Raw genomic sequence first — 23045 nt, 5'->3', positions numbered from 1 at the left:
CAGTTCGGTCATAGATACCTCGCCAAAGGTATGCACGGCCTTTAACACTTCCTTACCGTTTGATACACCTCAGTTACCTGGTAAATATTATCAAATCGGGTTTCCGTTTTATTCGTATTTTCCTTTAACTTGTTCTGAAACATGTTTTAATTTTAAATAGATCATTAATTTATCAAACATACAGCTGCGTTCGATCTATGGTGCTATAGGGCTGATTCTCCAACCAAGGTACTAGGAATCTTTTATATGATCTTAGAATTTATCCAGTTGCCAATTTAATATTTAGACGCCTCCAACATATATATATATATATATACTGTATAAATAAGTTAATTTTACAAAGTAATTGTTTGTTAGCAGATTAGTACATAAAGCGTCTTAATCTTCTATTTGACAGTTTTTCTATGATTAGAAATGGAGGGCATTGCAGTTACATCTTGCCTTTTTGTGTCACATGCACTCCAGTGGCTTCAAGTACAGTGAAACAAAGTAGGCTTTAAATAGCCATTGTTTTAGCTTCTGTGTCATTGAAAACGTGTATTTCCATTGACGAATATTTAGATGATACAGATTTCATTAATTCATTAGTAAACGTCACGCTTGCTTAAGCCAGCACTTCATGATGTCAACAATTTTATGAGACAAACTCCAGCTGCCTGCGTTAATGTATATCTGACCAGTCTTTGTATTCTGTAATCTCAAGTGTAGTCTTTCTCCCCGCCACGCCAATTCGTACAAAAATTAATTGTCACCAAGCATACTACGTGGTTATAATATTGTTTTGCCCATATGTAATATTAATACAAATATGTACTGTATTGAACGATTTTGATTAATGTAATATTACTTGTATTTTTATTAAATGTGTTAATGATTTTAATCGTGTAGCGTTAATGTTTATTTAATTACTTTTTCAATACCGACAAGAAGGCAATGAAATATTTAATTCTGGTAAATGATCAGGGAATGGAGTGGAAGGGGGAAGGACGTGAGGGACCATAGCACCTGGCTCGTTGGTTCCAGTGAGAAGGATGAACGTGCTTTAATTCTAAATACCGAAACGCTCGTACAAATGCGATATTTAAATTGCTTTGCACAGTTTGAAGCAAAATTAAACTATATACACTATGACAAATTCGTTAAATGAGTAAATTTATAGACGCGTGACACGGGCGAATAAGTTACCCCAATTTCCATAGAATAATTTCGAATCGTTAGGCATCACTGACAACAAGTTACAGATCGAATGCAGTTATAGGACTGTATCCAGCGTAGGAAGTGCAATATATTGATGCAATACCGAGTGTGAGCCATTTTCTAATGTAAACGCCTTGTACTTTAAAATAGTGAATCGACAATGAAATAACTACTGGTAATTCAAGCGCCAGGATTAATATGAGACGGACATATTTATTTTGGTCGTTTGAACTCCTCGCCAACAGTTAACCCAGTTACCTAGTTATATATAACTGAGTTCTTCTCGGCAAGCATTGAGAAGGGACATCCATAAATGTATTTCTCTCTCCCGAAAGCGATGCCCTTTATTAGCAATTTGCTGAAACAACTGCGAGTCGGTTGGAGAGTCAACATTGAGACTGTGGAGGGAGTGGGTGCAGGAACAGGCAAGCGCTCTGACGGCGGGATTCCGCGCCGAAACAAAGCATCTATTCAAAGAACCGCGAAATTCCCAGAGCTCTGGAGAATTTGGGGCTTTCTTTGAAAACACAGCTCTCTGCACTTCGGACTGTTTTTAAATTCATAAATTCATAGTTTTAAATTCATAATCTATTTGATACAGATGCTGAGGTCTGTCATTATAGTTCGTTTCGTTCTGAGAACTGTGGAGGAAAGACCTGTCCGCATTTGAGGGTGGATGGGACTCCAACCTCGACGATTCCTTTAAGGAAAACACGCATCACCATTAACAAATAAAACCTAGGAATCGATTGTTTAAACATATTTTAATCTCCTAATTTCCATTGGTCAATTGAATTCACCATCTGCAATTCAAATTGAACAGTGGGATTAAAATGGACAAACACCTAATGGTTTACACAGACATTGTGGGCCGAAGGGCCTGCTTTGACTCAATAAGTTGATAAATCTATTAAATAAATCTTAAATTCATGATTATGAGAGATATCACATCTATGTACGATTTTGATCACTCTTCTCCTTTTACTGATACCTAGCGTCTTCTCTTTAATAAATTCTAAAATCAAAATATTAATTTATGGTTCTTTACTGGAACACATATGTTCAAAGCTTAGTTCGTTAGTTGAATGTGGTCAATGTATTTAGTTCAACCGAACAGCCGCCAGTGCATTATTTAAAAGTTTCCCGTGGAAAAATAAATCTAAATGGATGCGTTTAAATGTATTTATATGTGACTGATATCCCACTTCAGAAGTTTTCTCCATGAAGGCTCACTTCTCTGTTCTCAAAGAAATGTCTTCAGGTGCTTGGAGCTTGACCCGTAAACAAGAGGCGAGATCAGTAATTGGCTAAACAAACTTCAAACTAACGCTGAGCCATCAGATCATTGAGAGTTCAAGGTAACACTACTGTCCCTGGTGCGTGAGTGTAAAAAAAGAGCGGTTTATTTTATTGTAACATAAAAGGAAATAAATACAGATCTTGTTTTTTAGTTAAGATTGCTCCCAGGATTTTTGTTTTTATATGTTTGCACTGTGCAGATGAGGAATGTGCATTAAAGTAAATAAACTTCATCAGATTTCTGCAAAGAACCAAGAGATTTGCAAGTATTTCCTGTTTAGAGTTTTTTTAAAACCCAATTGCTCTCATGCACAGAACAGTTCCTCTCCAAATAATTCTGTACAGTGAACTTCAAAGTACACTTTACCAAGTAAATCACAAAATGACAACATAATCAACATAAAAATGCAATGGTAATGAACTTTGAGAGCCACACATGCCTTTTGCATAATTGGACATTGAAAGTTTACAGGTATTTGCACTGTGTGTATATTTGTGCAATATCATTCTTCACATATGCATCAATGTAGCATAGGTCGAAAAGAGTAACATTTCTGCGGAGATTAATTAGCCAGACATGAATTTTAAATTAACAACTTGAAGTATTTATGTGGATCCAGTAAGATTTTATTTACCAAGAACACACAGTTGTTCCTGGATTGACCACATATTCATTTTCCTGAATGCAGGTGGTAACAAAAAAAAGTTTACACTGATTGCCTGTGGTTGTATATATAATCAAGTAGGTGGTCCATCTACGAAAGTTGCTTTTCCCTGGGACTTTCAAGATAGATTTAAGTGGGAAATTATCTTCATGACTTGGCACAAGGAGCAACAAGTAAACTTGTGCCATTTGATGAGGGTGGCTGCAGATTTCTGGTTACCAATAGTCTTGTCTACTGGATGATTAGCAGAAGAAACACAATAGGCAGATATCAGATGAGTCCTGCACACCAATGGCTGATGCAGCTATTGAATAGAATGAAAATGCCGACTGCCATGATGATTTTTTTTTAGCAAATTCAGTGCAAAACAATGTTTACTTAAGCATGGAATACCTTTGTACAATGGGCAAGGAAACAGCGTAAATTATCAAGCAACACACATAAAAGTTGCTGGTGGAACGCAGCAGGCCAGGCAGCATCTCTAGGAAGAGGTACAGTCGAACAGCTAGTTCTTCCTTCAGTTAGTCCTGACGAAGGGTCTCGGCCCGAAACGTCGACTGTACCTCTTCCTAGAGATGCTGCCTGGCCTGCTGCGTTCACCAGCAACTTTGATGTGTGTTGCTTGAAATTCCAGCATCTGCAGATTTCCTTGCGTTTGCAAGGATAAACTATCATGCCTCTTTATTGGCATTGTGGGATTTTCATTGGTTGATAATAATTCTTTTAATGGTTTGATCGAAACATTTTGGTTTTGATGAGCTATTGTTTCTTAAGGATTTTAGAACTGGAGAAGTTTCATTTTTGAGCTCCACAGTCCTGAAGAAAGGTCTCTGCCCAACACGTTGACTATCTGTTCATTTCCTGACTTGCTGAGTTCTTCCAGCATTCTATGAGTGCTGCTTTGAATTGCCAGCATTTGCAGACTTTCTGATGTTTTTAAATTTTTTTTGTTTTTTACAGCACTAGAGGAACGATTAGGCATTCTTAGATCCAGTACAGTGGAGATCTCATTTGTCCATACCAAGAAGACAACAGAATAGAACTTCTCCTCAGTTTTCAAAATGTGATTTCTAATTCTACACACACACTAACTTTTTTCACCAAAAGTATGACTAGAAACTATATGATCCTAATTGTGTCATGCTTAGCACATTCAGAGATATGGGTAATAGATAGGGAAGTGGATTTGAGGTCTAGTTTAGATTGGCCATAAAGTTATTGAATAGTAAGGTAGACTTGAGGGATTATATAGCCTTCTGAGGCTAATATTTCTTCTAATCATTTATTTTTAAGAGTAAGGGTTACATCCCAATTAATTAGATTTGTACTAATCATTCATGCAATTGTTCTCGTACTCCAATTGCATTGCAAATATAGGTTCAAATTGCTAAAAGCTTTACATGTATGAAGAAATAAGAAGAACAAGAGAAAATGAAGCAGGAGCAGGTCATTCAACCCCCTCTTGCCTGTTCTGCGATTAATAAAGGCATAGCCAACCTTTTTAAAAGTGTCACTTTTATGCACTAATGGCATTAAATCTAAAGATCGGTTATTGGTCTTTACCTTGAGCAGATACAGTAACTGGGCTACCACCTCTCCCTTGGCAGAGTTGCAAGTATACTGTGATGTACTGCTAAGAAAGGAACATTTCTAATGCTTCAGTACAGGTAAGGGATTTAAGATGCCCCTAACTCTTGGGCAATGAATTCCAAAGATTTACAGTCTCCGGGTGAAGAAATTTATTTTCATCTCTTTAGAGAATGGCTCCCTTCTTACTTGTGACATAGTTCTAGACAGAGCAAGCATCAACATTGCATCAAGCATGCAGAACCCTGTGAGAATTAATAAGGTCATGTCTCATTCTGCCTAGTTTAAAGCAATGCACACAAAATGCTGGAGGGGCTCATCAAGTCGGAGAGCATCTATGGGGGCGAATAAACAGTTGGCATTCCCGGCTGATGCTCTTTATCAGGACTGGAAAGTAAGAGTGAAGAGGTCAGAATAAGAAGTTTGGGGGAGGGAAAGGCGTACAAGCTGGCAAGTGGTAGGTGAAACCAGATGGGTGGGGGAGGGGGGATGAAGTGTGAGAAGCTGGGAGATGATAGGTGGGAGAGGTAAAGAGCTGATGAACAAAGAATCTGATGTGAGAATGGACCATGTGTGAAAGGGAAGGGGGGGGGCTTAAGAGGGAGGCGATAGGCAGGCGAGGAGAGGAGAAGGGGTAAGAGAAGGGCTAGAATGAGTAACAGGAAAAGATAGTGGGAGAGAGGGAGAAATTACCAGAAGTTGGAGGAATCAATGTTCATACTGCCATATTGGAGGATACCCAGATGCCTCTGTGGCCTCGTCATGGCAACACAATGGGAAGTAGAATTAAAATGGATGGCCTCCAGGAATGCTGTCCCCCAATCTACATCCGGTCTCATTGCTGTAGGGAAGGCTGCATCGGGAGCACTGGATACAACCCTAACAGACTCAAAGGTAACACACATCAAAGTTGCTGGTGAACGCAGCAGTCCAGGCAGCATCTATAGGAAGAGGTACAGTCGACGTTTCAGGCCGAGACCCACAGGTGAAGTGTTGCCTCACCTGAATGGACTCTTTGGGACCATGGATGCTGGTCAGGGAGAAGGTGTAGGGGCAGTTGTAGCAGTTGGATTCCCAGCATCTGCCGAATCCCTTGTGTTTATCACTGGCCTAGTTTAGTTAATCTCACTTCACACCATCCCAAGAATTAATCTGACGAAACTTTGTGTACTCCTACTGTTATCAAAATGTTCTTCTTTAGGTGGGTGTTTACACTTGGGTGGTGACCAAAAGAAGATATAGCTGGAGTCGCTTTGCACTTTAGTGCAAGGCTGTTTACTAGGTGTGTCAAAAATCAAACTTACAAAACCTTGCAAAAATAGTGAAAAGAAAATTGTCAATGTTTACAAAAAGATATCTACCAGAAAGCATAAGAATATCTCTGTATTTATTCTGGTCCAGTGTGAACTATTGGCAGCCCCTATCTCTCTCTCACGGGCGATGAGCTCCTTTTTATTCAGCACCAGGACGCAGTGCTAAATATAGGACATATATTCTTATGTCTGTATAACATACCATCTTTAATTACCAACAAAGTTAACTTAAGATTGCACATGAATTAGAATATGATGCACCCCACAATGTAGTTACAATTATGTGATTAAATAAATCGAAGGATCTACCATAAATGCAGTATGCAAACCACAAATACACATTAAAAATGTGAAAAGAAATGGAATATTCCGCCGTGTATAGTGGGAAAGTGACCATAAAGCCAACCCGATGGCATTAGCTGGCTTTAGGACCCATTATGAGAATATACGAGGGGAAGACAATGAAGTGCGTCCACTCAGCGTGACAGCAGCAGAGTGACGAGGCGGTGTTTATGTGTGTGTGAACGCCTGTGTCCAAGGAGTACATTTTCTGAGTGCTCTCTGCCACATTAGGGATATCCAATTTATACACAATAAGCCAGATACTGACAGTCTCAGCATAGATCCTTATAGTTCTATCAACAAATATTTGGTGTCTTTCTCATATTGTAATAGTTGGTAAGATTAGCACTGAATAGGTGGAATCTATGAACCTGACCATTAATCTGCTTAAAGGTATCAAACAAGGTGGAGTGGAACAGGAATTCCATCCCTGTCTTCCATTTAGTTGGACTGCCAGCAGGATTAAGGAAAGATAAAGGAACCATTAGAAACTAGAATCAAAATGAACCATCCAAATCATTGAGCTTGGCTCTAAAAACTTCTTTCCCCAGCCAGCAAAAATCCATCGATCTGAGATAGAAAGATATTACAGCAAAGCTCTGATAATCCAGCATCTCTGGTGCTTTCCAATTGCAGTTGCTAGACAAGGATGTCAATGCATCAACATTTTTACATGATCAGAATAGGGCACAATTTATTAATTGGTGTTGAGTTGTAATCTCTGTTGTAATGTTGGAAAGCATGGTGGCTAATTTACATGCAATGAGGCATCACAGACAGGAATGAGATAAATGACCAAATAGTTTGTTTTAGTGATGTTGGATTTGGAATAAATGATCAGTAGGAGGATACAGATAGGCCCTTGTTTTAACGGCTCATCCAAGAGAACACGCCTCCATCAGTACTTCACCATTGTGGTTAATTTAGACTATGCACTTACCTTTCTGGATCAGGGGTTGAATGCACAACTTTCTAACATGGGCAAATGTGCTACTGCTGAGCCACATAAGATGTAAATAACAAATATAATTGTGTTTATTATTTACAGTCAGTTAAATGATGGCAAATTACCTAAGTTGGTTGATGCAAATTTTAACGAGAAAGTTTCTCAATAAGGTTAAACAATTCAACAAATTTAAATGGTAACTAGCTTTTCAGTTATAAAGCCACTACAGCACAGAAACAGGCCTTTCAGCCCATCTAGTCTGTGTCAAACAATTATTCTGCAGTTTGACTTGGTTAAACTGTAACTAGCCTTTCAGTCATAGAGTCATAGACTAAAACATTTTGCTAATTAGTGTTGAACTAAACCTTGAGGAAATAAGACAACTATGCACAACATTCCTACAAAATGACTACAAGGTGAAGGGAATCAATTGGGTCCTTAAAAGAGCCAATTGAAAAACCAGGAAACCTAAATGTGAGGAGGAACCCATCACTAGAGCCTGCCTTCCCTATATTTCCACAGTTTCTAAAAGGATCACCAAGATCCTGAAGAAATATCAGATTAAAACCATCCATAAACAATAAAGAAGCTCAGCTTACGTGGGTCAAAGATGTCCTGGGACTCAGGATTCTCTGAGAATGCAGAGCTGCGTGTATCAGCCAGACAGGATGCATAGTGGAAAACCACATCAAAGAAGTGTATCCGTCTGGGTTACATGGAGGAATGGGCAGTAGCAATGGCCATAAGATTGACTTTGACGGCACAAATCTACTATGCCGTGCCAATGGCTTTTGGAACTACCTGGTGAAGGAAGCCATTGAAATAAAACTCGAGGAAAAGAGTTTTAACAAAGATGAAGGTCTTGCTCTAAGTAAGAACTTGTAAACAAGGTGGAACAGTGGAAACTTGATAGGATGAGGACTAACCAATCAGGAGGGAGGGATGATGGGACTATAAATACCACCAGATTAGACAAGCCCAGGCTTCAGCCCTGATGAAGATGGTAGAGTCTGTCATTGAAACATTGGTTAAAATTGATACCTGTACCCGGCTGGAAGCCCAAGAAGAGTTGATTTGTCATATACACCGGAAAAACACTAGATCCTTTACAGCGTTGAACTTTTAAAAATTATATAGGTAACTACACTTTGCAGGAAATTATGAGGTGCAAACTTAAGAAAGTCAAACATATTGCCAATTTTAGTCATTTCAAATTGAAATGATTTATCATGTTAGCATAGTTGGAAACCAATCTGCATTGGAAACACTCCATAAATATTGACGTATTTCGGTGGATAGTGGTGCAGGCAGGAACTGCTCTCCCTTGGGAGAATAACTTGCTCTTTTTAAAATTATGTTATAACATTTTACTATCTTTCTGAATCACAAGAAGAAAAGAGGGTCTTTGCTTTAAAATGCCATCCGAGGAGTACACTGCCATTGTTTATTAAATGATGTACAGCTTATAAGATTTCTATGTGCCAATCCCAAGTCTGTCTGTAGAAAGGAATAAGATATTTCCAAACTATGTATCAATCATAAATCATCAACCATCATTAATGCTGTCCTCACCTGCACTTCCTGGACATCTGCGCTCACTACATTTTCCTGTTGCCTTAATAGCGATAGGGTTCAGTTTATCCTTACCTACCACCCCATGAGCCTCCACATCCAACACATTATTCTCTGGAGCCTGTTCCTTCTCAAAAGGGACATCCCACCAAACATATTGTTACATCCACCCCCCCACCCCCTCCCCCACCTCTCTGCTTTCCACAGAGATTTATCCTTCTGTGATTCCCTTGTCCACTGTTCCCTCTCTATTAATCACCCTCCCGGCACTTGTTCCTGCAAGTGGCCAAAGTGCTACACTGCCTATTCACCTCCATTCAGGGTCCCAAACAGTCCTTCCAAGTGAGGCAACACTCCACCTGTGAATTTGCAAGTGTTATTTATTGTATCCAGTGCTCCCGATGTGGCTTACTCTATATTGGTGAGAACCATCATAAATTGGGGAATTGCTTTGTTGAGCACCACTGCTCTATCTACGGAAAGCGGATTTTCCCAGTGGCCCAACATTTTTATTCCAATTCCCATTCCCATTACCAGATGTTGGTCCATGGCTTCCTGTTGTGCCATGTTGCTGACACCCTCAGGGTGGAGGAGCAACAGCTTTTTTTCCATCTGGGTAGCCTCTAACCTGATGGCTTCACCTGCTGGTAAAAAATAAATGTTCTCTCCCACTTCCCTCTTCTTTTACTCCCCACTTTGTCCTCTTACGTCTTCTCATCTGCCTATCACTCCCCCTGGGTGCCAGTCCTCCTTCACTTTCTCTTATGATCCAGTCAGATTCCTTCCTCTCCGGGCGTTTATCTTTCCCACCAACTGGGCTTCACCTAACACCTTATAGCTATCCTCCTTCCCCTTCCCCCACCTTTTTACTTTGGCATCTTCCCCCTTCCTTTCTAGTCCTGAAAAAAGGTCTTGGCCCGAAACATTGACTGTTTGTTCATTTTCAGGGAAGCTGCCTGACCTGCTGAGTTCCTCCTGCATTTTGTGTATATTGCTTTGGATTTCCAGCATATCCAAATGACTTTCAGTTTATAAATTCCCTTTTGAAATTGTAACTTGAAACATCTGAGTGTATTCCGCCGACTCCAGTTTTTAAACTAAATTCAGCCACTTCCTCTCAGGTTGTAGAAGATCACAATCTATGGAATGCATCGTCAGCTTAGAAATGTTGTCATATACAGTACTGTGCAAAAGTCTTAGGCAAATATATATATATATAGCTAGGGTTACTAGGACCTTTGCACAGTACTGTATTTGTCAATGTGAGTGGAGAGCAAGTTTGTAAATCTGGCAGGAGCAAAGGATGTTGGGAATGGTGAAAGTGGAGTGTTGTGGGAGGGGCGTGGGACGGGTGGCAGAGAAGGAATGCCAGGGACAGGTGTGTGATGCGGGTGCACAGAGCTGCCAGGCAAGGCCATTTGATTCTAAACAACTGGTTTACTGATCACTACAGAATGTCCCTCTGGAGCTTCCCACGCCCTCCCATCTCCCTTCCTCTTTTTGCAAACATGATTCCCCTCTTCCGCCCTCCTTCCCACTCTCAGCCAAAACGGAGACCCATATCAGAATCAGGTTTATCATCAGTCATATATGACATGAAATTTACTTAATTTTGCGGCAGCAGTACAGAGCAATATATAAAATTATGACATTGAAGTGCAAAAGTCTTCGGCACATGTATATAGCTAAGATTCCTAAGGCTTTTGCATGGTACTGCCTTTCTAAAAGCATGAGACAAAAGATATGCAGTCTGAACAGCACTGTATATTTGTGTACTGTTGCTCCTTGAGGTACGGAAGTAAATGTGATGTTTAATAATGTCATCAGCCTTCAACACAAGGGCATGGCAACACCCTGAGGCCCTTCAGTGAACCTTAGTAGTAGATAGATTAAGCAAGTCAGTAAACAAAAAGAACTCTGAGATGATGAAAAATGCTCTGTATACAGAAATACTCTCTTGTGATCGATACATGTTTTGAAATTATAACACTCAAGCAGATTTTATTTTTGTTTTGTTAACATTCAGTGATTCCAGTTATATAGCTGCCAAGGTTTTGATTAATCCGCTGAAATGCCTCTTTGAATGTTCAAAAAAAATGGCATTTACTATGAATTTCCACATAGAAGTCATCTATGTTTCCATCTAAGAGTCTTATTTCTACTGTGAAGTATGGTCTCTAGGTAACTGCGACGAGGACCAATATCATTTAGTTTAGTCACTAAATGCACAAAAGAATCCAAAAATTATCTTTGTTTTTATAATATTTTAAAATTTGGAAACAAGTTTCATACCCAGAAAGTTAACTCTGTGAATTTGGTCTGTTATTTTGATCAAACCAATCTCAAACTTCCTGACAAAGTCAGGATTGGTAACGGACTTTCAGAAATGTGCACACTATCTGGGCTAGCAAGGGGACTCCAAACTTGGTTCCCAGCCTTTGAGGATTAGATTGAGGGGCTCAGTGCTCAGTGCTCTTCCCAAGAGGGGATCAGCCATCTGAGGGAATGGCTTGCAGGTAATTACAGAGAAATCAAACGATTTGGAATGTAGACTTAGAACATGGAAATCTACAGCACATTACAGGCCCTTCAGCCCACAATGTTGTGCCGACCATGTAACATACTCTAGAAGCTGCCTCGAATTTCCCTAGCGCATTGCCTTATGTTTTTCTAAGCTCCATGTTCCTATCTAAGAGGACCTTAAAAGACCCTAAGGTATCCGATTCCACCGCCAGCGGCAGCAGAGTATTCCACGCACCCACCACGCTCTGTGTGAAAAACTTACCCCTGACATTTCCAAGTACCTTAAAACTATGCCCCCTTGTGTTAGCCATTTCAGCCCTGGGAAAAAGCCTCTGGCTATCCACATGATCAATGCCCCTTATCATCTTATACACCTCTATCAGTTCACCTATCATCCTCTGTTACTCCAAGGAGGAAAGCCAAGTTCACTCAACTTGTTCTCAGAAAGTATGCCCTCAAATCCAGGCAACATCCTTGTAAATCTCCTCTGCACTCTCTGTATGGCATCCACATCCTTCCTGTAGTGAGATGACCAGAACTGAACACAGTACTCCAAGTGGGGTCTGACCAAGGTCTTATATAGCAGTTACATTTCTTCACAGCTCCTTCATCAACTGTGGGATTGAGTTCAAGAGCCATGAGGTAATGTAACAGCTATACAAGACCTTAGTTAGAACCCACTTGTTCAGTTCTGGTCACCTCACTACAAGAAGGATGTGGATTCTATAGAGAGAATGCAGAGGAGAATTACAAGGACATTGCCTGGAATGGAGAACATGCCTTATGAGAATAGGTTGAGTGAACTTGGCCTTTTCTCCTTGGAGTGATGGAGGATGAGAGGTGACCTGATAGAGGTATATAGGATGCTAGAAGCATTGATCATGTGGGTAACTAGAGGCTTTTTCCCAGGGCTGAAATGGCTAACATGAGGGGGCATAGTTTTAAGGTGCTTGGAAGTGAGTACAAGGGGAATGTCAGAGGTGAGTTTTTCACACAGAGAGTGGTGGGTGCATGGACTGTGACAGTAGTAGAGGTGGATACAATATGGTCTTTTAAGAGACTCTTCGATAGGTACATGGAGCTAAGAAAAATCGAGGGCTATGCAATACGGAAATTCTAAGCAGTTTGTAGTGTAGGTTACATAGCCGACACAACATTGTGGGCCGAAAGGCTTGTAATGCGCTGTAGATTTTTATGTCCTATGATACGCGATAACAGGCTTGGTACATTGGCATTGTAAAGAAATGCTGCTAGATACACAGTTCTACAATTGTGACCCATTTGTAATCCAGAGGTCTCCATGCAGGTGGTGGAGCAGCTGAAATCTGACGTGACTAATGCTTTGTCATCATGGAACATAACGATTGTGTAATTTTCCAGATGTTTTCGAGAAAGTTTTGTAGAGTTGTTGATATCATTTTGTGGTTGGCGCGTAAACTGCAATCACAATATGTTTCTGGAGGGTAGCAGAGAAATAATACATTTCCAGTTTGATTTGGATGTGCACTTATTTGGGCAAATGGATTACTTTGCCTCCATTACTTTTAAATTAAAAAAAAAATTAGAGATACCGCTTGGAACAGCCCTCTCCGAGCCACAGAACTGCATTGCCCAGCATCCTATCGATTTAACCCTAGCCTAATCAAGGACAATCTACAATGACCAATTAACCTACTAACCAGTATGTCTTTGGACTGTGGGAGGAAACCAGAGCACCCAGAGAAAACACAATGTACAAACTTTCTTACAGAGGGCACTGGAAAATTAAACTCTGAACTCTGACAGCCCAAGCTATAATAGTGTCGCGCTGACTGTTACGCTACCGTGTGCCCCTTGTTCCTTGTCAGAGGTAGAAATGCTTAGTGAAGTCAAAGGTTGATACTCTCATTGTGGAACACCTCAACTATCAGTGCTCCTTCAGCCATAATAATAACCTTTGGTTAGTGGTAACACCCAAGGCCTTGATGGTAGGAATTGACAAGGGTAATGCTAATGGAATGGCTAGACTTACCTTCACTGGAAATGATCATCATCTGCCATATTTGTGGTGGGAATGTGTCAAAGTTCATATACTGATTGGCTTTTCCTAGACATGTACTTTGCTAGAGCCAAGATGATGTGGACTGGGTCTTTAGATGAACTTCAGGGCAATTAGATGTGCTCTTACAGCGTGTCCACAAATGGCTTCTCGTTTTTTGGCTTTACTAATGGGTTTAATTTCTGCATTTCATCCTCCTTATGTTCTCCCCGTGACCACACGTGTTTCCTCTGGGTGCTCCGGTTTGCTGCTATTTTCAAATGACGTCTTAGGGTTAGTGAGTTATGGGCATGTTATGTTGGTGCCAGAAGCGTGGTGGGCTGAACTATTTTAACACAAACGATACATTTCATTGTGGTATTGATTTAAAGCTAATCTTCATCTTTCTTTTCTCTTTCTCTCCAGCTGTTCTGAAGATGTAGGGCAGGGCTATGTGAGCAAATGTTCAGATGATGCAGAATGTGCTAGGCAAGAAGGAATCAGGAGGCAACTTCCAGAGAGTGGCAACTCAACCCCGTACTCCCCTGACTTGCCCAGTCACCCGAAAAAATACTTGAGCACCTCAATAGTTATTGTGCTATTATCAAAGCTCCTTATGTGTGTGGTTGCAGGAGATTGACTCTATGAAGAATCAAGAATAGCCTTCAACCCACCCAACCCCACACCGCCCCCGCAGCTTCATTGGCTGATCTGCATAGTTACTGAAATATGACAGACAAATCAAGGAATTAACCAAAGTGTGGGCTTCCTGGTTGCACATTGCAGACCACTGTGCTTTTCTGCTGGGGTTCACCTTCTTGTACATTCAAGGAAGTAATAGATACTTCTCTTGTAACACAGCAAAATAAAGCTTCAACAGCTAATATCAAAAAGATATCTTTCACAAAAGTACATGACAAAAAATTTAAACAAGCAAAGAACCCCATATATATTAAATGCATACCTGCCTCCTATATTCAATTACTTCAATATTACACTGTAAAAGTTAATTGGCTTTTTACAATATAACAATTTTCTCATCGATCTATATCCATAAATCAGAAAGTATATTTTATTTAATTTTCCATCAGATTTGGAAGTTGAAATGAATTTCAAAAGATATTTTCAACTGAAATCAAATGGTAAATAGATTTTTTGAAGATGGATTCCTAGCCTGATTTGAATACTAATATGTGTCAGAATTTTCTGAATTATTTATGCAATTACCTTGGCTCAGTATGCAGTACCCTTGCTTCTATGTTGGAATGTTGTGGACTACGCTGATTATAGAACTGCAGTTTATATTCCAATGAACTCACCATGCTGATTTTCTTTTCATGGAGTATTAACCTTGGGTGCTACTGGCTTTTTTTGTTAATTTGGTGGATATTTCCAATGCTACGGCCCTATCTGAAACACTGAGTGTTTGTGCTATAACCTGGCCAAAAACCTGTGGAAAGCGGCCAGTGAGTGAGTGGGCCAGTGAAGGAGTGGAGCTTTGAGGCTTTGACTCGAGAGGCTTCAACGAGAAGAGGCGGAGGACAAGCTTGTTCGCAGTTAGTCTTTACAATGTCTCCTGAGACGGTGATGTGCCTCCCATGTGAGATGTGGCAGTCTTGGGGGAACGCCCCTCTCCTGCAGAGTCACATCTGCCAGAAGTGCATACGGCTGGGCGATCTGGAAGACCACGTAAGGAATCTGGAGCAGCAGCTGGGTGACCTTGGACTCATAAGGGAGAATGAGGCTGTCATAGATGAGAGCTACAGGGAGGCAGTCACACCTAGGCTGTCGGAAGCAGGTCGTTGGGTGACAGTCAGAGGGGGGAAAGCGAAGGTGAGCAGACAGGTAGTGCAGAGCACTCCTGTAGCCATTCCCCTGAATAATAAGTTTACCATCCTGGATACTGTTGGCAGGGACGACGGACCAGGTGTGAGCCACGGTGGCAGGGCCTCAGGCACTGAGTCTGACCCGGTGGTGCAGAAGTGTGGGACGGAGAAGAGGAGAGCTGTCGTCATTGGAGACTCTATAGTCAGGGGAGCAGACAGGAGATTTTGTGGATGTGAGAACGACACCCGCATGGTTTGTTGCCTCCCGGGTGCCAGGGTCCAGGATGTCTCAGACCGGGTGCACGACATCCTGGTACGAGAGGGAAAGCAAACAGAAGTCGTGATACATGTTGGGACCAATGACATAGGCAGGAAGAGGGATGAGGTCCTGAAGTGTGAGTTTTGGGAACTAGTCAGAAGGTTGAAGAACAGGACCTCAAGGGTGACATTCTCAGGATTGCTGTCAGCGCTACGTGACAGAGATGGTAAGAATTAGAGGAGATGGCAGTTGAATGCGTGGCTGAGGAGTTGGTGCAGGGAGTGGGGTTTTAGATTTTTGGATCATTGGGATCTCTTCTGGGGAAGGTGGGACCTGTACAGATTGGATGGGTTGCACCTGAACTCGAGGGGGAGCAATATCCTTGCAGGTAGGTTTGCTAGCATGGTTCGGGAGGGTTTAAACTAATTTGCAAGGGGGATGGGACCCAGAGCAATAGAGCAGTGAAAGAAGTGCATGGAGTAAAGCCAGATCTCACATGTAGAGAGGCTTTGAGGAAAGAGAAGCAAAATAAAGGGTGCAAAGGTAGTAAGGTAGAAGGGCTGAAATGTGTGTACCTCAATGCAAGAAGCATCAGGAACAAATGTGATGAACTGAGAGCTTGGATACATATATAGAATTATGATGTAGTGGCCATTACAGAGACTTGGCTGGCACCAGGACAGGAATGGATTCTCAATATTCCTGGATTTCAGTGCTTTAAAAGGGATAGAGAGGGCGGAAAAAGGGGAGGAGGGTGGCATTACTGGTCAGGGATACTATTACAGCTACAGAAAGGGTGGGTAATGTAGCAGGATCCTCTTTTGAGTCAGTATGGGTGGAAGTCAGGAACAGGAAGGGAGCAGTTAGTCTATTGGGGGTATTCTATAGGCCACCCCTGGTAGCAGCAGAAATACAGAGAAGCAGATTGGGAGGCAGATTTTGGAAAGGTGCAAAAATAACAGGGTTGTTATCATGGGTGACTTTAACATCCCTAATATTGATTGGCACTTGATTAGTTCCAAGGGTTTAGATGGGGCAGAGTTTGTTAAGTGTGTCCAGGACGGATTCCTGTCACAGTATGTGGACAGGCCAACTAAGGGGAATGCCATACTAGATCTAGTACTAGGTAATGAACCGGGTCAGGTCACAAATCTCTCAGTGGGTGAGCATCTGGGGGACAGTGACCACCACTCCCTGGCCTTTAACATTATCATGGAAAAGGATAGAATCAGAGAGGACAGGAAAATTTTTAAGGGCAAGTTATGAGGCTAGAAAGCTAGAACTTCTGGGTGTGAATTGGGATGATGTTTTTGCAGGGAAATATACTATGGACATGTGGTCGATGTTTAGAGATCTCTTGCAGGATGTTAGGGATAAATTTGTCCCAGTGAGGAAGATAAAGAATGGTAGGGTGAAGGAACCATGGGTGACAAGTGAGGTGGAAAATCTAGTCAGGAGGAAGAAGGCAGCATACATGAGGTTTAGGAAGCAAGGATCAGATGGATCTATTGAGGAATATAGGGAAGCAAGAAAGGAGCTTGATAAGGGGCTGAGAAGAGCAAGAAGGGGGCATGAGAAGGCCTTGGCAAGTAGGGTAAAGGAAAACCCCAAGGCATTCTTCAATTATGTGAAGAAAAAAAGGATGTCAGCAGTGAAGGTAGGACCAATTAGAGATAAAGGTGGGAAGATGTGCCTGGAGGCTCTGGAAGTGAGCGAAGTCCTCAATGAATACTTCTCTTCGTTATTCACCAATGAGAGGGAACTTGATAATGGTGAGGACAATATGAGTGAGGCTGATGTTCTGGAGCATGTTGATATTAAGGGGGAGGAGGTGTTGGAGTTGTTAAAATACATTAGGGTGGAAAAGTCCCCGGGGCCTGACGGAATATTCCCCAGGCTTCTCCACGAGGCGAGGGAAGAGATTGCTGAGCCTCTGGCTAGGATCTTTATGGCCTCATTGTCCATGGGAATGGTACCAGAGGATTGGAGGGAGGCCAACGTTTTCCCCTTGTTCAAAAAAGGTAGTAGGGAAAGTCCGGGTAATTATAGAGCAGTGAGCCTTACGTCTGTGGTGGGAATGCTGTTGGAAAAGATTCTTAGACATAGGATTTCTGGGCATTTAGAGAATCATGGTCTGATCAGGGACAATCAGCTTTGTGCAGGGCAGACCGTGTCTAACAAGCCTGATAGAGTTCTTTGAGGAGGTGACCAGGCATATAGATGAGGATAGTGCAGTGGATGTGATCTATATGGATTTTAGTAAGGTATTTGACAAGGTTTCACACGGTAGGCTTATTCAGAAAGTCAGAAGGCATGGGATCCAGGGAAGTTTGGCCCGGTGGATTCAGAATTGGCTTACCTGCAGAAGGCAGAGGGTCGTGGTGGAGGGAGTACATTCAGATTGGAGGGTTGTGACTCGTGGTGTCCCACAAGGATCTGTTCTGGGACCTCTACTTTTCGTGATTTTTATTAACGACTTGGATGTGGGGGCAGAATGGGGGGTTGGCAAGTTGGCAGACGACACAAAGGTTGGTGGTGTTGTAGATAGTGTAGAGGATTGTTGAAGATTGCAGAGAGACATTGATAGGATGCAGAAGTGGGCTGAGAAGTGGCAGATGGAGTTCAACCTGGAGAAGTGTGAGGTGGTACACTTTGGAAGGACAAACTCCAAGGCAGAGTACAAAGTAAATGGTAGGATACTTGGTAGTGTGGAGGAGCAGAGGGATCTGGGGGTGCATGTCCACAGTTCTCTGAAAGTTGCCTTACAGGTGGATAGGGTAGTTAAGAAAGCTTATGGGGTGTTAGCTTTCATAAGTCAAGGGATAGTTTAAGAGTCGCGATGTAATGATGCAGCTCTATAAAACTCTGGTTAGGCCACTCTTGAAATACTGTGTCCAGTTCTGTTTGCCTCACTATAGGAAGGATGTGGAAGCATTGGAAAGGGTACAGAGGAGATTTACCAGCATGCTGCCTGGTTTAGTGAGTATGCATTATGATCAGGGATTAAGGGAGCTAGGGCTTTACTCTTTGGAGAGAAGGAGGATGAGAGGAGACATGATAGAGGTGTACATGATAATAAGAGGAATAGATACAGTGGATAGCCAGCGCTTCTTCCCCAGGGCACCACTGCTCAATACAAGAGGACATGGCTTTAAGGTAAAGGGTGGGAAGTTCAAGGGGGATATTAGAGGAAGGTTTTTTACTAAGAGAGTGGTTGGTGCGTGGAATACACTGCCTGAGTCAGTGGTGGAGGCAGATACACTAGTGAAGTTTAAGAGACAACTAGACAGGTATATGGAGGAATTAATGGTAGGGGGTTATATGGCAGGCAGGGTTTGAGGGTCGGCACAACATTGTGGGCCGAAGGGCCTGTACTGTGCTGTACTATTCTATGTTCTATGTTCTACGTATATTATCTGAGATATACTGAAGGTAATTTTGCAGCTGGAGAGGGTCCTTAAAAATGGATGTCACTTTTTGACGCATTGCCTCTTGAAAATGTCTTTGATGTCTTTGATGGTGATGACGGTAAATGAATTGTTGTTCATTGATGGTGATTGGCAAATTGCTTTACTTATGCTCTAGGTAAAGATAACAGTCCACCTAGTTTTCTATTCAGGGATGAAAAATAAAATGTATGGCTACGATGTCACATGCCATTTATTATAGATGCATTATATGGTGGTGCAACATGGTAGCAGAACACTTTTACATTGGACAAGAAGGCCCTGCTACCCTGCTGTATCAGTAAATAAAAAAAATCTTTCTTATTGCTGAACATGTAAGGATAAATTAAGGGACTTACAAGTAACTCTGTAATTTTCTTAGAACGTTTTAAAACTTTAAATTAGTTGTAAAACAATTGTGGATGACATGTGGAATCACACAAGAATTTTTTTCCCTCAAGCTACTGGCTTTAGTTCAGAGGGATTCATGTATTTTTGAGATGTTCAGTGTACTGTGGCATGGTGTGACACATAAGTAAATCAATTCACAGCATAATTACCATAATAATTACCTTTTTGCTTACACTGTCATCACTGAGATTGTATGTGCATCGCTGAAGTATATACTAAGTTATATATGAGACAATGATGAAATAGTAATGAACTAAAAGCACCAATTCATCTCTTGGTTTTGATGTCCATCTGTGGTTTTAGGTTAATTCTCATAGTTTATGCAACCATCAGCATTGCTTGATTTAACCTTTGCCTTAAATCAGAAATTGAATATGTGTGTATTACAGAAAAGACCAGCAGTGCTTAATTGTAGAGGCTTCTCAAGCTGTTATTGATGGCTGCATGTAATGAGTGATCTCTGGGTCTTTTGCTCCAGTCAGTGCTGACAGTATAAACAAACATGTGAGCATGCAATGGACATTTACACTGAACACCATTCTTGCTTCCACAGCTTTTTAAAGAATTGAAAGCCTTCACATTAAATTAATTAACACCTTTGTTGACTGTGTAAACAACATAAAACACTGCAACTTGAATGCCATACCAGTGCATGCACACCATCTCTATTGAGTCTCAGTTATTTGGCCTATATGGCACCTAGCTTGGTTGAAAACTGCTTTGATGTATATTGTATATAATGTTATATTTATAGTAGTGGTACTGGTTTGGGACAATGTTGAACATTCAGCACTGATTTATATTGTTCATTTATCAGCACGTGGCTGTCAAGAGAACATAGATACGACCATATCCAAGAGTATTTAAACATATCTTCAGTGCTTTGTTTGAGGGGACATAATTACCAGTGACATTCCTTATCTTAATTAGAAACCTAAAGGTGTCTGCAAAACTCATTTATTTTACTTAAGGTTTAGAGTTCAAAACAGTTGTATTCCAAAGGGAGAAAATTTAATCAGTCAAAGTTCCTAGTACTCTCCCTGTTCTGTTGTAAGTGCCCCAGACATGACACATGAATTGCTTCTCTTTTCCACAGAAGCTGCCTGACCATGTTCCTGTGTTTGTTTCAGATTTACAGCATCTGCAGCATTAAAAAAAATGTCAGAAGTTCCTGGTTCTTGTTATAGAAACATAGAAACATAGAAAATAGGTGCAGGAGTAGGCCATTCGGCCCTTCGAGCCTGCACCGCCATTTATTATGATCATGGCTGATCATCCAACTCAGAACCCTGCCCCAGCCTTCCCTCCATACCCCCTGACCCCCCGTAGCCACAAGGGCCATATCTAACTCCCTCTTAAATACAGCCAATGAACTGGCCTCAACTGTTTCCTGTGGCAGAGAATTCCACAGATTCACCACTCTCTGTGTGAAGAAGTTTTTCCTCATCTCGGTCCTAAAAGGCTTCCCCTCTATCCTCAAACTGTGGCCCCTCGTTCTGGACTTCCCCAACATCGGGAACAATCGTCCTGCATCTAGCCTGTCCAATCCCTTTAGGATCTTATACGTTTCAATCAGATCCCCCCTCAATCTTCTAAATTCCAACGAGTACAAGCCCAGTTCATCCAGTCTTTCTTCATATGAAAGTCCTGCCATCCCAGGAATCAATCTGGTGAACCTTCTTTGTACTCCCTCTATGGCAAGGATGTCTTTCCTCAGATTAGGGGACCAAAACTGCACACAATACTCCAGGTGTGGTCTCACCAAGGCCTTGTACAACTGCAGTAGTACCTCCCTGCTCCTGTACTCGAATCCTCTCGGTATAAATGCCAGCATACCATTCGTCTTTTTCACCGCCTGCTGTACCTGCATGCCCACTTTCAATGACTGGTGTATAAGGACACCCAGGTCTCGTTGCACCTCCCCTTTTCCTAATCGGCCACCATTCAAATAATAATCTGTTTTCCTATTTTTGCCACCAAAGTGGATAACTTCACATTTATCCACATTAAATTGCATCTGCCATGAATTTGCCCACTCACCCAACCTATCCAAGTCACCCTGCATCCTCTTAGCATCCTCCTCCCAGCTAACACTGCCACCCAGCTTCGTGTCATCCACAAACTTGGAGATGCTGCATTTAATTCCCTCATCCAAGTCATTAATATATATTGTAAACAACTGGGGTCCCAGCACTGAGCCTTGCGGTACCCCACTAGTCACCGCCTGCCATTCTGAAAAGGTCCCGTTTATCCCCACTCTTTGCTTCCTGTCTGCTAACCAATTCTCCACCCACACCAATACCTTACCCCCAATACCGTGTGCTTTAAGTTTGCACACTAATCTCCTGTGTGGGACCTTGTCAAAAGCCTTTTGAAAATCCAAATATACCACATCCACTGGTTCTCCCCTATCCACTCTATTAGTTACATCCTCAAAAAATTCTATGAGATTCGTCAGACATGATTTTCCTTTCACAAATCCATGCTGACTTTGTCCGATCATTTCACCGCTTTCCAAATGTGCTGTTATCACATCCTTGATAACTGACTCCAGCAGTTTCCCCACCACCGACGTTAGGCTAACCGGTCTATAATTCCCCGGTTTCTCTCTCCCTCCTTTTTTAAAAAATGGGGTTACATTAGCCACCCTCCAATCCTCAGGAACTAGTCCAGAATCTAACGAGTTTTGAAAAATTATCACTAATGCATCCACTATTTCTTGGGCTACTTCCTAAAGCACTCTAGGATGCAGACCATCTGGCCCTGGGGATTTATCTGCCTTCAATCCCTTCAATTTACCTAACACCACTTCCCTACTAACATGTATTTCGCTCAGTTCCTCCATCTCACTGGACCGTCTGTCCCCTACTATTTCTGGAAGATTATTTATGTCCTCCTTAGTGAAGACAGAACCAAAGTAATTATTCAATTGGTCTGCCATGTCCTTGCTCCCCATAATCAATTCACCTGTTTCTGTCTGCAGGGGACCTACATTTGCTTTACCAGTCTTTTCCTTTTTACATATCTATAAAAGCTTTTACAGTCCGTTTTTATGTTCCCTGCCAGTTTTCTCTCATAATCTTTTTTCCCCTTCCTAATTAAGCCCTTTGTCCTCCTCTGCTGAACTCTGAATTTCTCCCAGTCCTCAGGTGAGCCACTTTCTCTGGCTAATTTGTATGCTTCTTCTTTGGAATTGATACTATCCCTAATTTCTCTTGTCAGCCACGGGTGCACTACCTTCCTTGATTTGTTCTTTTGCCAAACTGGGATGAACAATTGTTGTAGTTCATCCATGCAACCTTTAAATGCTTGCCATTGCATATCCACCGTCAATCCTTTAAGTGTCATTTGCCAGTCTATCTTAGCTAATTCACGTCTCACACCTTCAAAGTTACCCCTCTTTAAGTTCAGAACCTTTGTTTCTGAATTAACTATGTCACTCTCCATCTTAATGAAGAATTCCACCATATTATGGTCACTCTTACCCAAGGGGCCTCTCACGACAAGATCGCTAATTAACCCTTCCTCATTGCTCAAAACCCAGTCCAGAATAGCCTGCTCTCTAGTTGGTTCCTCGACATGTTGGTTCAAAAAACCATCCCACATACATTCCAAGAAATCCTCTTCCTCAGCACCTTTACC

General features: G+C 41.6%; 1 protein-coding gene across 1 annotated transcript in view; it reads left to right on the top strand.

Moving 5' to 3' along the window:
* The window catches only part of LOC134356533 (forkhead box protein L1-like), a 2316-nt gene extending 1536 nt beyond the window's left edge, over window positions 1-780 (top strand). The window contains exon 1 of the mRNA XM_063067495.1: window positions 1-780. This exon is cut by the window's left edge and continues 1536 nt beyond it. Coding sequence (XP_062923565.1) covers window positions 1-160 — 160 coding nt within the window. The 3' untranslated portion in view covers window positions 161-780.
* Window positions 781-23045: the final 22265 nt, after the last annotated feature.

The sequence above is a fragment of the Mobula hypostoma genome, chromosome 14 (genome assembly GCF_963921235.1).
Source record: "Mobula hypostoma chromosome 14, sMobHyp1.1, whole genome shotgun sequence".
Lineage (NCBI taxonomy): Eukaryota > Metazoa > Chordata > Chondrichthyes > Myliobatiformes > Myliobatidae > Mobula > Mobula hypostoma.
The sequence above is the reverse complement of the archived record's forward strand: the minus strand, read 5'-3'. Positions and strand labels throughout refer to the sequence as shown.